The 17,939-nt window shown below is 44.5% G+C and overlaps 1 protein-coding gene across 3 annotated transcripts in view; it reads right to left on the reverse strand.

The window, feature by feature from the left end:
* Positions 1-8,353: 8,353 nt before the first annotated feature.
* The window catches only part of LOC121284359 (F-box/WD repeat-containing protein 7-like), a 248,451-nt gene continuing 238,865 nt past the window's right edge, over positions 8,354-17,939 (reverse strand). For all 3 annotated transcript variants that reach the window (XM_041199777.1, XM_041199778.1, XM_041199779.1), the window contains 2 exons: positions 16,959-17,169; positions 8,354-9,306 (listed from right to left, as the gene is read on the reverse strand). In XM_041199777.1, coding sequence (XP_041055711.1) covers positions 9,038-9,306; positions 16,959-17,169 — 480 coding nt within the window. In that variant the 3' untranslated portion in view covers positions 8,354-9,037. The remainder of the gene's footprint in view (positions 9,307-16,958; positions 17,170-17,939) is intronic.

The following is a 17,939-nucleotide window of genomic DNA, read 5'->3' on the forward strand; positions in this document are numbered from 1 at the left end:
TGGGCCCATTACAGGCAGAGTCAGGAGAATTCATAATGGGGAATAGAGAAATGGCAGAGAATTCAAATAATAACTTTGTGTCTGTTTTCACTGAGGAAGATACAGGAAATCTCCCAGATTTAGAGACCTAAGGGACTAGGGAGAATGAGGAGTTAAAGGAAATTGGTATAAGAAAGAAGCTGTAATGGAGAAATTAATAGGGCTGAAAGTTGATAAGTCCCCTAGACCTGATATTTTGCATCCCAGTGTTGAAAGAGGTTGCTATATAGCGGATGCATTAGCATTTTCCAAAATTCTATAGATTCTGGAATGTTTCCTGAAGATTGGAAGGTAGCAAATATCACCCCACTATTTAAGAAGGGAGGGAGAGAGAAAACAGGGAACTACAGACCTGTTAACATTACATCAATAGTAGTAAGGAAAATTCTAGAATCTATGATAAAGGATGTGATAAATGGATGCTTGGATAACCATGGTCTGATTGGGCATAGTCAGTACAGATTTGCAAATGGGAAATCATGTTTGACGAACTTGGAGTTTTTTTGAGGATGTTACTAACAAAATTGATAAAAAAGTCGATGGACATAGTATACCTGGATTTTCAGAAAGCTTTTGATAGTCTCCCACAGGAGGTTGATTAGCAGAATAAAAACATGTGGGATAGGGGGCAATATCATGGCATGGACTAAGGATTGGTTAACAGGCAGGAAACAAAGTAGGAATAAACGGTCATTCTCGCATTGACAGGCTGTGACTAGTGGGGTATCGCAAGGATCAGTACTTGGGCCTCAGCTGTTCACAGTATATATCAATGATTTAGATGTAGGGACCAAATATAATTTTTCCAAGTTTGTAGATGATACAAAGCTAGGCAGGAATGTGTGTTGCAAGGATGATATAAAGTGGCTACAGGGGATTTGAATTGACATAGTGAGTGGGCATGAACATGGCAGATGGAATATAAGGTGGAAAAATGTGAGGTTCTCCACTTTGGTAGAAGGTACAGATGTGCAGGGTATTTCTTAAATGGTGAGGCATTAGCTAGTGTAGATGTATAAAGGAACCTGGGTGTTCTTGTCCATAAGTCACTGAAGGTTAACATGCAGGTGCAGCAGATAATTAGGAAGGTTAATGGAATGCTAACCTTTATCGCAAGAGGATTTAAGGTCTGCACTGGAGTGCTGTGTCTGGCTGCAGTAGAGCAGCTGCAGTAGAGCTCTTCAGTTGGAGATTGGTGACTGAGGGAGCTTAAGGGTTAAATTCTATCTAAAGTCTAGACTTTCTTTAATTTAGCAATTAACTAAAAGCTGTGTTAGGGTTGGAAGTGAATTTTAGTCCAGCCTTAAAGCAAGGCTCATACAGTCTCTGACTACAACTGCAACTAATTAATTCAATAAAAACACGTGGGATAGGGGGAAATATCCTGACATGGATTAAGGATTGGCTAACAGGCAGGAAACAGAGTAGGAATAAACGGTCATTCTCACGTTGACAGGCTGTGACTAGTGGGGTTTCGCAAGGATCAGTACTTGGGCCCCACCAGCTGTTTACAGTATATATCAATGATTTAGATGTAGGGACCAAATGTAATATTTCCAAGTTGGCTCATACTGGCTCTGTTTGCAACTGGAACTAGTTAATTAGATAACTGGCTTAATCAGGTTTTCAGAGAGTATAAAAGTAGACTATCTTATTGTGCTGACTTGAGTCTGCACTGGAGTGCTATGTTTGGCTGTAGTAGAGTACTTCAGTGGGAGTTTGGTGACTGAGGGAGTTTAGGGAGGAGGTGCTCCTTTCTTTATCTACCTTTCCTCAGAAAGGAGAGTGATGGTCTTGGTAAGTAGGATCTGGTGAATAAATTAGAAAAGTGCAATATTTTTAAAGTTTCTATAGTTGGATTTGACTGCGAAGCACCAGTAATAAGGGAAATTTAGGGCCGATATAAGAAAGTAATGTAAATAATCCGAAGTAGAATAAAGTTAATGTAAGGGAAGTAGAATTAAGACATGGCAGAGCAGCTCAGTCAAGTGGAATGCATGTCCTGTAATATATGCGAAGTCATGGACACTACTGGTGTCCTAGACAACAACGTGTGCAGGAAGTGTTGTCAGCTGCAGAAACTTGAGCTCTGGGTTTCAGAGCTCAAGCGATGGCTGGAGTCACTGTGGCACATCCGGGAGGGTGAGAGCTACATGGCTAGCACGGTCAGAGAGATGGTTACACCACAGCTTAAGGGCCTGGAGACAGAGGGAATGGGTGACCACCAGGCAGTCCAAGAGAAGTAAGCAGGTAGAGTAGGAGTCCCCTGGGGTCCTGCTCACAAATCAGTTTTTTAATTAGAAGCTGATGAGGGTGCTGGTTCCTCAGAGGAGTGCAGTCAGAGCCAAGTTTGTGGCACCATGAATAGTTCGGCTGTACAGGAGGAGAGGAAGAAAGGGAGAGATATAGTGATGGGGGATTTGTTGGTTAGGGGGGCACACAGGTATTTCTGTGGCCATAGATGTGACTCCGGGATGGGGTGTTGCCTCTCTGGTGCCAGGGTCAAGGATGTCACAGAGCAGCTACAGGACATTCTTCTAGGGGAGGGTAAACAGCCAGAGGTCAAGGTCTGCATTGGGACCAATGACTTGGATAGGGAGAGGGATGTGGTCCTGCAATCAGAATTTAGGGAGCTAGGCAGATAACTAGCAAGCAGGACCTCAAATGTAGTAATTTCCAGATTGCTCCCAGTGCCACATGCCAGTGAGTACAGAAATAGGAGGATAAAGCAGATGACTGCATGGCTGGAAAGATGGTGCAGGAGGGAGGGCTTTTAGCTTCCTACAACATGGACTGACTCTGGGGGAAGATGGCATCTGTACAAGACAGACGTGTTGCACTTGAACAGAGCTGGGACTGAGTTCCTTGCGGGGCATTTTGCTAGTGCTGTTGGGAGGACTTTAACTCGGCAGGGGTGTGGGAACCAAGGAAAAAAAAATGAGAGGGGAATACCAGGGTGCACAAAATACTGGGAGGGACAGAGAGCACTAGTATAGAGAATAGTAATAGGTAAAGTCAGAGTAAGGGAGAAAGTAACAAAATCTAAATCAGGGTTATTACACATGTATGTGAATGCACGGAGTATAGTAAATAAGATTGGGGAGTTACAAGCGCAGACTGCCATGTGGAAATATGATGTTGTGGCAATATGATGTTGTGGCGATAACAGAGACCTGGCTCAAGGAAGGGCAGAACTGGATGTTAAATGTTCCCAGGTACAAGGTGTTCAGAAAAAATAGGAAAGGAAGGGGGTGTGCAGGAGCAGAAAGACTTAGGTATATATGTGCATAGATCATTGAAGGCAGCAGAACAGGTGGAAAGAGCAGTTAATAAAGCATAAAGTATCCTGGGCTTTATTAATAGGAGCACAGAGTACAAGAGGCAAGGAGGCTGAACTTATCTAAGACACTAGTTAGAACTCAGCTGGAATAGTGTACAGTTCTGGTCACCATATCATAGGAAGGATGTGGAGAGAGTGCAGAAGAGGTTTACAAGAATGGTTCCAGGGATGACAAATTTCAGCTATGAGGATAGATTGGAGAAGTTGTGACTGTTTTCCTGGGAGAGGAGAAGGTTGAGAGGAGATTTGATAGAAGGTTTCAAAATCATGAGGTTGCTGGACGGAGTAGATAGGGAGCTTTAACGTGATTTACAAAAGAAGCGAATGTGACGTGAGAAAAATCTCTTTCACACAACGAGTGGTTCAGGTCTGGAAAGCACGGCCTGGAAGTGTGGTGGAGGCAGGTTCGATCGAGGCATTCAAAAAGGCATTAGATGATTACTTCAATAGAAGCTAGGTGCAGGGGTACAGGGAAAAGGCAGGGCAATGGCACTAGGTCAAAATGCTCATTTGAAGAGCTGGTGCAGACATGATGGGCCAAATGGCCTCCTTCTGTGCTGTTAAGATTCTGAGATTCGAGTACAGGAGTAGTAAAGTCTTACTTCAATTGTATAGAAGCTTGGTTAGACTGCACCTGGAGTAGTGTGTGGAGTTTTGGTCCCCTTACCTCAGAAAGGATATTATTACCAGGCTTGTTCGGGGAATGGCAGGACCGTCTTATGAGGTGGTTGGAGAAACTGGGTCTGTATTCTCGAGTTTTGAAGAATGAGAGGTGATCTCATTGAAACCTACAAAATACTTAAAAGGAATATGCAGGCTAGATGAAGGTAAGATGTTTCCCCTGGTTGGGGAATCTAACCAGGTCTCAATTTCAAAAGAAGGGGAAGCCACTTAGGATCAAGATGAGGAGACATTTCTTCACTCAAAGGGTTGTGAATCTTTGGAGTTCTCTACCCCAGAGGGTCGTGGAAGCTCAGTCATTGAGCATGTTTAATGTAGAGATTGATAGATTTCTGATTAACAATAACGTAAAGGGTTATGGGGATAATGTGGGTAAAAGGCATTGAAGTGTTTGATCAACCATGATCATATTGAATGGCAGAATAGGCTCGATGAATGGCTGCCTCCTGTTCCTATGTGGTGTACATAGACGTCCAAAAGGCATTTGATACAGTGCTGCACAACAGACTTGTGAGCAAAGTTATAGAACTATAGAATAAAAGGGACAGTAGCAACATGGAAACAAAATTGACTGAGTGACAGGAAACAAAATAATGGTTAAAGCAAAATACTGCGGATGCTGGAAATCTGAAACTAAAATAAAAACAAAAATTGCTGGAAAAACTCAGCAGGTCTGACAGCATCAGTGGAGAGAAAGACAGAGGTAACGTTTCGAGTCTTCAGAACTCAGAATAATGGTTGTTTTTCAGGGCTAGAGGAAGGTTTGTAGTGGAGCTCTCCAAGGGTCAGTGTTGGGACCCTTGCTTTTTCTGACACATATTAATGACCTAGACCTACAAGCACAATTTCAAAATTTGCAGATGATACAAAGCTTAGAAGCATTGTGAACTGTGAGGAGAACAATGTAGAACTTTAAAAGGAACTTTGGTGGAAAGAACATGGAGAGAATATAAAATAAAGGTACAACTGTAAAGTGGGTGCCAGAACAGAGGGACCTGGGTGCATATGTGCACAAGTCATTAAAGGTGGCAGGACAGATTGACAGAGCAGTTAATAATGCATATGGTATCCTGAATTTTATTACTAGGGATATAGAGTGCAAGAGCAAGGAGGTTATGTTGAGCTTGTATAAGACACTGGTCCAGCTGCACTTTAGGAGAGATGTGAAGGCATCAGAGAGTGCAGAAGAGACTCACAAGAATGGTTCCAAGGATGAGGAACTTCCGTTATTACGATAGATTAGATTTCCTTAGAGAAAAGACAGTTGAGAGGAGATTTGATAGAGGTATTCAAAATCATGAGGCGTCTGGAGAGTAGATAGGGAGAAACTGCTCCCACTTGTGAAAGGATTGGGAACAAGAGGGCACAGATTTAAAGTAATTAGTAAAAGAAGCAACGCTGATATGAGGGGAAAACTTTTTCACTCAGCAAGAGGTTAGGGTCTGGAATACTCAGTGTGTGTTGGAGGCAAGTGCAATTAAAGCATTCAAAAGGGGGTCAGACTGTTTTCTGAAAAGGTAGAATGTCCAGGGTTAAGGGGAGAAGGTAGGAGAATGGTACTAGGTGAGTTGCTAATTCAGAGAGCCAGTGCAGATGGACCAATGACCTCCCTCCTGCACTGCAACAGTTCTAGGATTCTGTGATTAGTTGAACCCAGCATGCCTGCAGGCTTTTAAAACTCAATTTCATAGTGACCAAACCACCATTCCTAATTCAGTGAGGCTTCTCTTCATGTTTAAACAACTTATTGGAGTTCTTTGAGGCAAGTAACATGTGCTATGGATAAAGGGGAACCGGTGGATGTACTGTACTTAGATTTCCAGGAGGTATTTGATAAGGGGCCACATCAAAGGTTATTACGGAAAATAAAAGCTCATGGTACAGGGGGTAACATACTGGCATGGATAGAAGATTGGCTAGCTAACAGGAAGCAGTCAGCATAAGGGTGATTTTCTGGTTGGAAAAATGTAATGAATGGTTTGCCACAGGGATCAGTGCTGGGCCCACAACTTTTTAAAATTTGTATGAATGACTTTGATAAAGGGATCGAAGGGATGATTGCTAAGTTTGCTGATGACAGAACGATGGATAGGAATGTAAATTGTGAAGAAGACATAAGGAGGCTGCAAAGGGATATAGACAGGTTAAGTGAGTGGGCAAAGACCTGGTAAATGGAATATAATGTGGGAAAATGTGAAATTGCCCATTTTGACAGGAAGAATAAAAAAGCATGTTATGTAAATTGAGATATTGCAGAGCTCTGAGATGCAGAAGGATCTGGGTGTCCTGCTGCATGAATCACAAAAGGCTAGTATGCAGGCACAGCAAGTAATTGTCTAATTTGCACACGGCTCAGGTAATAATCCAGAGATTTATGACCTTTAAGGTTCTGCTTCTCAATTTGGTGCCTAGGTTCTCATACTGACTATCCAGAACCAATTCCTTTACCCTGCCTATGTCGTTAGTACCTACATGGACCACGACAACTGGGTCCTCCCCCTCCACTGCAAATACCTCTCCAGCCCTGAGCAGATGTCATGAACCCTGGCACCAGGCAGGCAACACAGCAGTCTGGACTCTCACTCTTTGCTGCACAGAATGGTGTCAATCCCTCTGACTATACTATTCCCTAATACCACTACATTCCTTTTTGCTCCCCCAGCTTGAATGTCTTCTTGTGCCACAGTGACATGGCCAGTCAGCTCATCCACCCTGCAGCCCCCATTCCCATCTAAACAAGCTGAAAAAACCTCAAACCTGTTGGGACAATTGAAAGGACTGAGGCTCCTGCACTCTTGCCCTCTGAGTCCCCTTACCTGCCTCACTCATAGTCACACCCTCCTGTCCCTGACCACTGACCAAATCAGAAGACTCTGTCCTAAGAGGTGTGACTACCTCCTGGTACAAGGAATCCAGGTAGCTTTCCCCTACCCGACGCGTCAGTGTCTGTAGTTCAGCCTCCAGCTTAAACTTTGAGCCGAAGCTTCTCAAACTTCAAACACTTACTGCAGACGTGTTTGCCCTGGATCAAACTGGCATCCAGGAGCTCCCACATGCTGCAGCTGTGACACATTACCTGTCCTGACATCCTTGTGCTCCAATTAACTATTTAATTATTTTATTCAATTATATATTTTACTTTTGTTTTTTTTTTTACATATTTTATTAACCTTACCGCCAGTTGCTGGACTATTTTGAATGTTAGGAATAGAATAATCCTTAGTCACTTACCGGATACTCATCAAATAACTAGCTTCTTCTCCTGTAGCAGAATACGATCACTTGCTGTCATATAATGAAAGATTGGATAGCCTAGGCTTGTATCCGCTGGAGTTTAGATGAGTAAAATATGGCTTAATTGAAACATTCAAGACTCCTCAGGATCATGTAAGGATGGATGTAGAAAGGATGTTTCCTCTTGTGGGAGAATTTATGACTAAGGGGTCACTTATTATAAATAAAGGGTCGCCCATTTAAGACAGATGAGGAGAAATTTTTTTTGAGGGTCATGAGTCTTTGGAACTTTCTTCCTGAAAAGGTGTGGAAGCAGGGTCTTTGAATATTTTTAAGAAGGGTTAAATAGGTTCTTGATAAGGGGGTGAAAGGTTATTGGGGGTAGGCAGGAATGTGGAGTGAGGTTACAATCAGATCAGCCATTATCTTATTGAATGGTAGATCAGGCTCGAGGGGCCGAGTGGCCTGCTCATAATTCGTACGTTCACGCTTGCATGTGTCCCACAGGCTCAGCACTTCTCAACAATTGAGCCTTTCTGTACAGCCAATCCACAGTTTAGACTTAGACCCCCCAGACAGATCAAGCTCTTGGTCACAGCTGCAACTATACTCTCCTTGACATTAATTTGCACAGCACAGCTAGCTAAACATTTTAAGAGTTTCTATGAAGTTGTAACTAGTAAGATGGATAAGGGAGAACTGGTGGATACAGCGTATTTGAATTTGATTCAGGTGGATCTGAGAGTAAAAATTAGGGTCACAATCTCATTTAGGACTAAGATGAGAAATTTTTTTCACTTGAAAGGTGTCAACATTTGAAATTCTTTAACCCAGAGAGCTGTGAATGCTCAGTTGTTGAGTATATTCAAGACAGAGATCAATAGATTTTTTGGATACAAAGGTAACCGAGAGACATGTGGATAGTGTAGGAAGGTCAAGCTGAGGAAGATGACTAGCCATGAGCTTGCTGAATGACAGAGGAGGTTCCAAGGGCCATATAGGCCACTCCTAATTCTTAAGTTTGGTGAAGTGGGTTGGTTTGGTGTACAAACCAGTCTGTACTTCAATCATTTTATTGTTTTTTTTTAAAAAAAAGCTCAGCATTTACAGCTTAACGCTGTTGTTTCAACCCCCAAAAAACCCCATAAGTTTTATACAATATACAAGGGGGGTAACATTGTAGCCTCATGACAGTGAAAACCCTTACACACTAGCACACGCACACTACCATTTAGCACCATCCTTTCACACTCTCTCTCACACACACAGATTAGTTTTCCCCTGTTACACAATTTCAATATATAGACATGTAGTTAAGGATGCTTCATCTCATTCATCCACATAGATACGCTTTTATATAATATACAGATATTTTATGTACAAGTTTGTTACTAATAATTTTGGCAAGTCTTTTTAAAGTGTCTCCGAGTGTCTAGTCATCGGCAGAGATAAATGCCCCTGGGATGGCTCAGTTATAAGGTGCTTTAAATCTTTCCCAAATAGCTCTCAGCTCGTCGAGTGCGGCAGTTTTGAAAAGGCAGCTTCCCTCCCTGTTCCAGAGAGGTGCCTCCTCATTGCTGGTGGGGTCTCTGCAGATCCCCCTCCCATTTTCCCCGTAAGGTCAAGTCTTCTTTGGCAAATTGGAATGGACAGCATGGACAGTCTGGTCGCAGATTGTCCCCCCTGCTAGGCCCAGTGAGTGATCAGACGTGTGTGGCTGCACACCTCTCCGCCATACCAGTCTCATTTCATGTCCACGTCAAAATCCAGGACCAGCAGTTTTGTTTCCTCTGTCCCATTCCGACTGCCCACCGCACAAATCAGTTTTGTTTTGGACGCTCTGAGCCGCCAAACGACACCACCGCTGCCTCCACTCTCCAGCGCCACTAGGTTACGAATGAATTCGCCCGTTTTAAGGTCCCATAGTTTCACTGTCCCATCATCTGAGCTTGTGACTACAAACTTCTGGATGAACTGCAGACAGGTGACGGCACTCTGATGTTTGTTTGGACCTGTGATGGGAAAAAAAGAGAAGACTTGTGTTTATTTATCAACTTGGGTGGGTGAGGGGTGTGGGTGGAAAAGCAGTGGCAGAGTGGTATTGTCGCTGGGCTAGTAATCCAGAGACCCAGGGTAATGCTCTGGGGATCTGGGTTTGAATCCCACCACAGTAGATGGTGGAATTTGAATTCAAGAAAAATCTAGAATTAAAAGCCTCATGACGACCAGGAAACTATTGTCGATTGTTGTGTAAACCCATCTGGTTCACCTGAAATCTGCCGTCCTTACCTGGTCTGGCCTACATGTGGTTCCAGACCCACAGCAATGTGGTTGCCTCTTAACTGCTCTCTGAAATGGCTGAGCAAGCCACTCAATTGTATCAATCTGCTAAAACGTCTAACAGGAACGGATCAGAACAGGCCACCTGGCAGCCACCTACGCATCAGAAAAGATAACAGCAAACCCAGCCCTATCGACCCTGCAAAGTCCTCCTTACTAACATCTGGAGGCTAGTGCTAAGATTGAGAGAGCTGTCTCACAGACTAGTCAAGCAATAGCCTGACATAGTCATCCTCATGGAATCATACCTTACAGACAATGTCCCAGACACCATCATCACCATCCCTGGGTATGTCCTGTCCCCCCCAATAGAGGTGGCAGTGATTCACGGGAAGGAGTTGCCCTGGGAGTCCTCAATATCAACTCCAGCCTCCATGAAGTCTCATGGCATCAGGTCAAACATGGGCAAGGAAGCCTCCTACTGATTACCACGTACCATGCTCCTTCAGCTGATGAATTAATGTTCCTCCATATTATACACCACTTGGAGGAAGCACTGAGGGTGGCAAGGGTGCAGAATGTACTCTGGGTGGGGGACTTCAATGTCCATCACCAAGAGTGGCTCGGTACCACCACTACTGACCGAGCTGGCTGAGTCCTGAAGGACATAGCTGTTAGACTGGGTCTGCAGCAGGTGGTGAGGATGAGGTCAAGTATGTTTTTCCCTCTTGTTGGTTCCCTTCATCACCTGCCTGCTGCAGATGTATCTGTCAATGACAGTATCAGTAGGAGTGATCACCACACAATCCTTGTGGAGAGGAAGTCCCATCCTCACAGTGAGTATACCCTCCATCATGTTGCGTGGCACTACCATCGTGCTAAATGGGTTAGGTTTCGAATAGATCTAACAACTCAATGCTGGGCAACAAAGAGGTGCTGTGGGCCATGAGCAGCAGCAAAATTGTAAGTAACCACAATCTGTAATCTCATGACCCAGTATATCCCCCACTCTACCATTACTGCCAAGCCAGGGGTTCAACCCTGGTTCAATGAAGGGTGCAGGAGGGCATGAGAGGGGCAGCATAAGGGATATCTAAAAATGAGGTGTCAACCTGGTGAAGTTACAACACAGGACTATTTGCATGCTAAACAGCATAAGCAGCAAATGATAGAGAGAACTAAGCGGCTCCACGGCCAACGGATCAGATCTAAGCTCTGCAGTCCTGTCACATCCTGTCATAAATGATGGTGGACGATTAAACAACTCACTGGAGGAGGAGGCTCCACAAATCCTCATCCCCATCCTCAATGATGGGGGAGCCCAACACTTCAGTGCAAAAGATAAGGCTGAAGCATTTGCACCAATCTTCAGCCAGAAGTGCCAAGTGGATGATCCATCTTGGCCTTTCCCTGAAGTCCCCAGCATTGCAGATGCCAGTCTTCAGCCAATTCCACTCATTCCATGTGATAGCAAATGGCTGAAGGCACTGGATACTGCAAAGGTTATGGGCAATGACAACATTACGGCAATATTACTGAAGACTTGTGCTCCAGAACTTGTCGCGCCCCTAGCCAAGCTGTTCCAGTACAGCTACAACACTGGCATCTACCCGGCTATGTGGAAAATTGCCCAAGTATGACCTGTACACAAAAAGCAGGATAAATCCAACCCGGCCAATTACTGCCCCATCAGTCTACTCTCCATCATCAGTCAACTGATGGAAGGGGTCATCACTTGTGCTATCAAAAGGCACCTGCTTAGCAATAGCTTACTTTGGGTTCCGCCAGGGCTACTCAGCTGCTGACCTCATTAGTCTTGGTTCAAGCATGGACAAAAGAGCTGAACTCCAGAGGTGAAGTGAGAGTCACTGCCTTTGACATCAAGGCAGAATTTCTCTCAGTGTGGCATCGAGGCAGCCAGTAAACTGGATTCAATGGGAATCAAGGGGAAAACTCTCCACTGGTTGGAGTCATACCTAGCACAAAGGAAGATGGTTGTAGTTGTTGGAGGTCAATCATCTCAGTTCCAGGACATCACTGCAACTGGTGCTCAGGGTAATACCCTAGGCCCAACCACCTTCACCTTCATCAATGACCTTCCTTCCATCATAAGGTCAGAGGTAGGGATGTTCACTGATAATTGCAAAATATTCAGCACCATTGTGACTCCTCAGGTACTAAAGCAATCCATATCCAAATGCAGCAAGACCTGGACAATGTCCAGGCTTGGGCTGACAAGTGGCAAGTAACATTCACGCCTCAAATGCCAGGCAACGACCTTCTCCAACAAGAGAAAATCTAACCATCGCCCCTTGACATTCATTGGCATTACCATCGCTGAATATCTCATTATCAACGTCCTGGGGTTGTTATTAACCAAAATCTGAACTGGGCCAGCCATTTAAATACTGTGGCTACAAGGGCAGGTCGGAGGCTGGAAATCCTGCAGTGAGTAACTCACCTCCTAACTCCCCAAAGCCTGTCCACCATCTACAAGACACAAGTCAGGAGTGTGATGGAATACTCCCCACTTGCCTGAATATGTGCAGCTCCCACAACACTCAAGAAGCTTGACACCGTCCAGGGCTAAGCAGCCCGGTTGATTGGCACCACATCCAAAAACATTCACTCCTTCCACCACTACACATAGTGGCAGCAGTATGTACCATCTACAAGATGCACTGCAGAAACTTGCCAAGCCTCCTTAGACAACACCTTCCAAACCCACAACCACTACCATATAGGAACAAGGGTAGCAGACACATGGGAATACCACCACCTGGAAGTTCCCCTCCAAGCCACTCTCAGCTGCTGCAAAAACATGTTTCATCTAAAATAATGGCATCACATTTCTTGATATTATGATTATTTTTTTATTTTTAACATGAACTTTTAAAAGTTATTTTATTAAAGGAAGGCAGTGGCATAATGGTATTGTCACTGGGCTGGTATTCCAGAGACCCAGGGTAATGCTCTGTGGACCTGGGTTTGAATCTGACCACTGCAGATGATGAAATTTGAATTCCATAAAAATATGGAATTAAAAGTATTGACAATGACCATGAAATCATTGCTGATTGTCGTAAAAACTCTTCCAGTTCACTCATGTCCTTAACATGTGACTGCAGACCCACAGCAATGTGGTTGACTCTTGAAGTTGTTAGAATCTATCGTTGAGGTTATAGCTGGGCACTTAGAGCTCAAGACAATCAGAAAGAATCAGCATGGTTTTGTGAAAGGAAAATCATGTTTAACCAATTTATTGGAGTTTTTTGAAGGAGTAACATGCACAGTAGATAAAGGAGAGCCTGTCGACACACTGTGCTTGCATTTCCAGAAGGCATTTGATAAGGTGCCACATCAAAGTTTATGACTGAAAATAGAAGTGCATGGTGTAGGGGGTAATATACCAGCATGGATAGAAGATTGGCTGGCTGGCAGAAAGCAGAGAGTATGCATAAATGGGTCTTTTTCAGATTGGCAGGATGTGACGAGTGGTGCCCCCCAGGGGTCTGTACTGGGGCCTCAACTTTTTATGATTTACAAATATCACTTAGATGAGGGGAGTGAAGAGAAAGTAGCTAAATTTGCAGATGACACAAATATAGGTAGCAAAGTATGTTGTGAAGAAGACATGAAATTGCAGATGGATATAGATAGGTTGACTGGGTGCAGGTTGAGTGGGTGGGCAAAGGTCTGGCAATGTGAGGAAATGTGAAGTTGATCGCTTTGGCAGGAAGAACAAAAAAAGCAGAGTATTACTTAAATGGAGAATGACTGCATAATTCTGAGGTACAGAGGGATCTAGGTGTTCTAGTATGAGTCACAAGAAGTATGCAGGTACAGCAAGTATTTAAGGTGGCCAATGGAATGTAATCCTTTACTACAACAGGGATTGAACATAAAAGTAAGGATGTTATGCTTCAGTTATACAGGAAAATGAGACTGCACCTCGAATACTTTGTGCAGTTTTGGTCTCCTTAGTTAAGGAAGGATGTGAATGCATTGGAGACGGTTCAAAGGAGGTTTACTAGATTGATACCTGGAATGAGTGGGTTGTCTTAGGTGGAAAAGTTGGACAGACTGGGCTTGTTTCCACTGGAGTTTAGAAGAGTGAGGGGTGATTTGACTGACGTACACAAGATCCATGTCCAAATGCAGCAAGACCTGGACAATATCCAGGCCTGGGCTGACAAGGGGCAAGTAACATTCACACCACACAAGTGTCAGGCAATGACCATCTCCAATAAGAGACAATCCAACCATTGCCCCTTGATCCTCAATGGCATTACCAACACTGAATCTCCCACTAGCAACATCCTGGGGGTTACCACTGACCAGAAACTGAACTGGACTAGCCATATAAATACTGTGGCTACAAGAGCAGCTCAGAGGCTACGAATCATGCGGCAAGTAACCCATCTCCTGATCCCCAATCTCCTGCCCATCATCTAAAAGACACAAGTCAGGAGTGTGATGGAATACTCCCTACTTGCCTGGATGAGTGCAGCTCCCACAACACTTAAGCTGAAAACCGTCCAGGACAAAGCAGCCCGCTTGATTGGCGCCCCATCCACAAGCATTCACTCCCTCTACCACTGACGCACAGTAGCAGCAGTGTGCACCATCCAGAAGATGTACTGCAGGAATTCACCAAGGCTCCTTCAACCGCACCTTCTAAACCCACAGCTACTACTATCTAGAAGGACAAGGGCAGCAGATACATGGAAACACCACCACCTGGAAAAGTTCCCCGCCAAGTCACTCACCATCCTGACTTGGAAATATATTGCTGTTCCTTCACTGTCGCTGGGTCAAAATCCTGGAACTCCCTTAACAGCACTGTGGGTATAACTATACCACATGGACTGCAGTGGTTCAAGGCAGCAGCTCACCACCGCCTTCTCAAGAGCAATAAATGATGCTGGCCCAGCCAGTGAAGCCCATATCCTATGAATGAATTTATTTAAAATCCTGAACAGCCTTGACAAGGTGGACATGGAAAGGATGTTTCCTCTGGTGGGTGATCCCAGGACTAGGGGGCACTGGTTTAAAATTGGGTCGCCCTGTTAGGACAGAAATTAGGTGAAATTTTTCCTCTCGGAGTTGTGACTTTGGAACTCTCTGCCTCAGAAGGTGATGGAGACAGGGTCATTGAATATTTTTAACGCCAAGGTAGATTGATTCCCTTGCCTAACAAGAATCTAAAGTTATCAGGAATAGATGGCAATGGCAATGTGGAAATCGAAACAGAAGATGATCAGCCATGATCTTATTGGATGGCAGAGCAGTCCATGTCCATATGCAGCAAGACCTGGACAACATTCAGCTTTGGGTTGATAAGTGTCAAGTAACTTGTTGCCATACAAGTGCCAGGCAAAGACCATCTCCAAAAAGAGAGAATTTAACTATCTCCCGTCGACATTCAGTGGCATTAACATTATTGAATTGCCCACTGTCAACATCCTGGGGAATACCATTGACAAACTGAACTGGACTAGTTTTATAAATACTGTGGCTGCAAGAGCAGGTCAGAGGCTGCGAATTTTGTGGAGAATAGCTCATCTCCTGACACGCCAAAGCCTGTCCACCATCTACAAGACAAGTCAGGAGTGTGATGGAATACTCTTCATTTGCCTGGATGAGTGCAGCTCTAACAACACTCAAGAAGCTTAATACCATCCAGGACAAAGCAACCCGCTTGATAGGTACCCCAATCACCACCTTCAACATCCATTCCCTCCAACACCAACGCACAGTAGCAGCAGTGTGCACCATCTACAAGATGCACTACAGCAACTCAACAAGGCTCCCTTGACAGCGCCTTCAAAACTTGCAACTTCTTCCACCTAGACAAGGGTAGCAGATGCATGGAAACACCTACCACCTGGAAGTTCCCCTCCAAGTCACTCACCATTCTGACTTGGAAATATATCACCGTTCCTTCACCGTCTCTGGGCTAAAATCCTGGAACTCCCTTCCTAACAGCACTGTGGGTGTACCTACACCACATGGACTGCAGCAGTTCAAGGAGGCAGCTCACCACCACATCCTCAAGGGGTTTCTGTGAATGAGCTCTCTCTGTACTGTACAGTTCTGGGTTTCTGGACAGTCAGGAGCAGGGAGAAGCGGCTCTATGCAGCCAAAGTGCTGCTGTTAGCTCTGAGGAGCTGAGAAGAGGGCTCAGGGAGAGGCCTAGTAATCAAAGGGGACTCAAGGGAAGGCCGGATTCATTTTTAAAAAATTAATTCATGGGATGTGGATGTTGTTGGCTAAGCCTAATTACCGTTGAAGGTGGTGGAGATCTGCCTTTTTGAACTGCTGCAGTACACAGGGTGTAGGTACACCCACAGAGCTGTTGGGAAGGGAGTTCCAGGATTTTGACCTAACGACAGTGAAGGAACAGTGATATATTTCCAAGTCAGGATGGTGAGTGGCTTGGAGGGGAGCTTCCAGGTGGTGGTGTTCCCATCCATCTGCTGCCTTCGTCCTGCTAGATGGTGGCAGTTGTTGGTTTGAAAGGTGCTGTCTAAGGAGCCTATAGCTGGACACAGGAGACAGGATGTCAGAGACACTTGGGGGCAGTGTCAGTTCAATGAAGCTGACTGTCAAGCAAAGAGCTGAAATTATGCCAGTAAAGTAGAGGCTGAAGTGCCGACTCAGGAATCCAGGAGAAGGAATCTCAGAAGGCAAGATTGAAACCCATGAGGTGGGCCATTGTTAAAGCCATCCAAGTGGGAACGACTTTTGGGGAGAATTCCGAGGAGAGATCTTCAAAGGAGTTTGGAGTCCCTCGTGAGACAGAGTTTCAACAAAGTTTTTTGACTTTGTGTTTACTAACATCTGGGTAGGCTCTTGAGAAATCCATGGACTGTGTCTTGGTTGCATCTGTCGATTAGTCTGTAGTGCAGTGTGTCTGACCACAGTTTGCCTGTTAATTCACACGTACCTCATACTTACCCTGAATGTTAGAGTATAAGGTATATATTGTAAATTGTTTTATCTTTCTGAACTTGTATAATGAGGCTTTATTCCAAAAACAGGCACCCTTGAATCTTAACCTTTATCTACTTTAAACAAAATGTTGTTGGTTTCTAACCAGATCTTCCTCCATGATCCGTGGTCTGGCCAAGGATCATAACAATGTGAAAACGGGCTTGGTCTACACAAGGACAGGCAGCACAAACCATGCATTTCTCCTGCTCCAAGCAGGAAAGCATCAGAAAATGTATCAGCCATACACAAGGAACTAGACAGCTGCCCAGAGGGAACCTCGGCTACTACAACATAAACACAGCCAGACCTACCAGCCTTCGAGGATTTGCCAGCTATCATCCCTCACAATGGAAATGTGTAACACTGATTTTAATACACTCAATCTCACCTTGTAACGTCTGCAAACATTGACCCGTTTTGATGTCCCAGATTTTCACTGTGGAGTCTGCATTTCCAGATACCAAAATATTATCCTTCAGCTCCATTCCACTGGTGAGAGACTGGTGTCCCATTAAAGTATGCAGGCAATTCCCATTTTCCACATCCCACACTCTTATCGAGGTATCTAGGGAGCCGCTGACTATGTGGACACCATCATACTGTACAAAGGCAGAGAAATTATCATAAGCACAAACACGGGCACTCATTCCCCAACATCACTACAATTTGCATTTGTACAGCACATTTAACATAGTAAAATGACTCAAGGTGCTTTCACAGGAGTGTTAAAAAAAACAAAATTGACACTGATTCACAAGTAAGAGGCAGGTGTTAAGCTGCATATTAACTGGGCAGCTGGCAAGGGGGGGGAGGCATGGAGGGATGGAGGAGGGAGGGAGAGAGAGCAAAGGATGGAAGGCAGCAGATGGAAGGGAACAGACTGGGAGGGTGGAACCAGGCCCAGCTTGGGGGCGGGGTGAGGAACGATAAACGGAAGTGGGGTTGACAAGTAGAGTGACCCCACACAGGGGAGGGAGAAGGAGAAAAGGAGAGAGAAAGAGAGAGAAAGAAAGTGACGGGGGGACCAAGATCAAGAAACATTGGGGGGCGGGGGGAGAAAAAAAAGTGTGAGCGAGCACACATTAGCTGGCTTTTGTGATTTCCAACATCATTCATGAACACCTCCATACACAGCTCAATGTTGCACTGACATTCTGTACTTTGGGTTTCTGCAAGCAACTGTGAGAGATATTCTCACTTCAAACAGATGTCAGATCCTCTGTTCAAACTTACAAACATCTATTGCTATTGTGAGGAGTTTTCTAAAGATAACCAATTTTGGAAAATCTAGGTACAGTGTTACAGGTGGCCTGTTAGTATCTAAAAACAGAAACGCACCAGATAATCATTTCAGTGTGACCTAACATTA

This window comes from Carcharodon carcharias, chromosome 11 (genome assembly GCF_017639515.1).
Source record: "Carcharodon carcharias isolate sCarCar2 chromosome 11, sCarCar2.pri, whole genome shotgun sequence".
Classification (NCBI taxonomy): Eukaryota; Metazoa; Chordata; class Chondrichthyes; order Lamniformes; family Lamnidae; genus Carcharodon; species Carcharodon carcharias.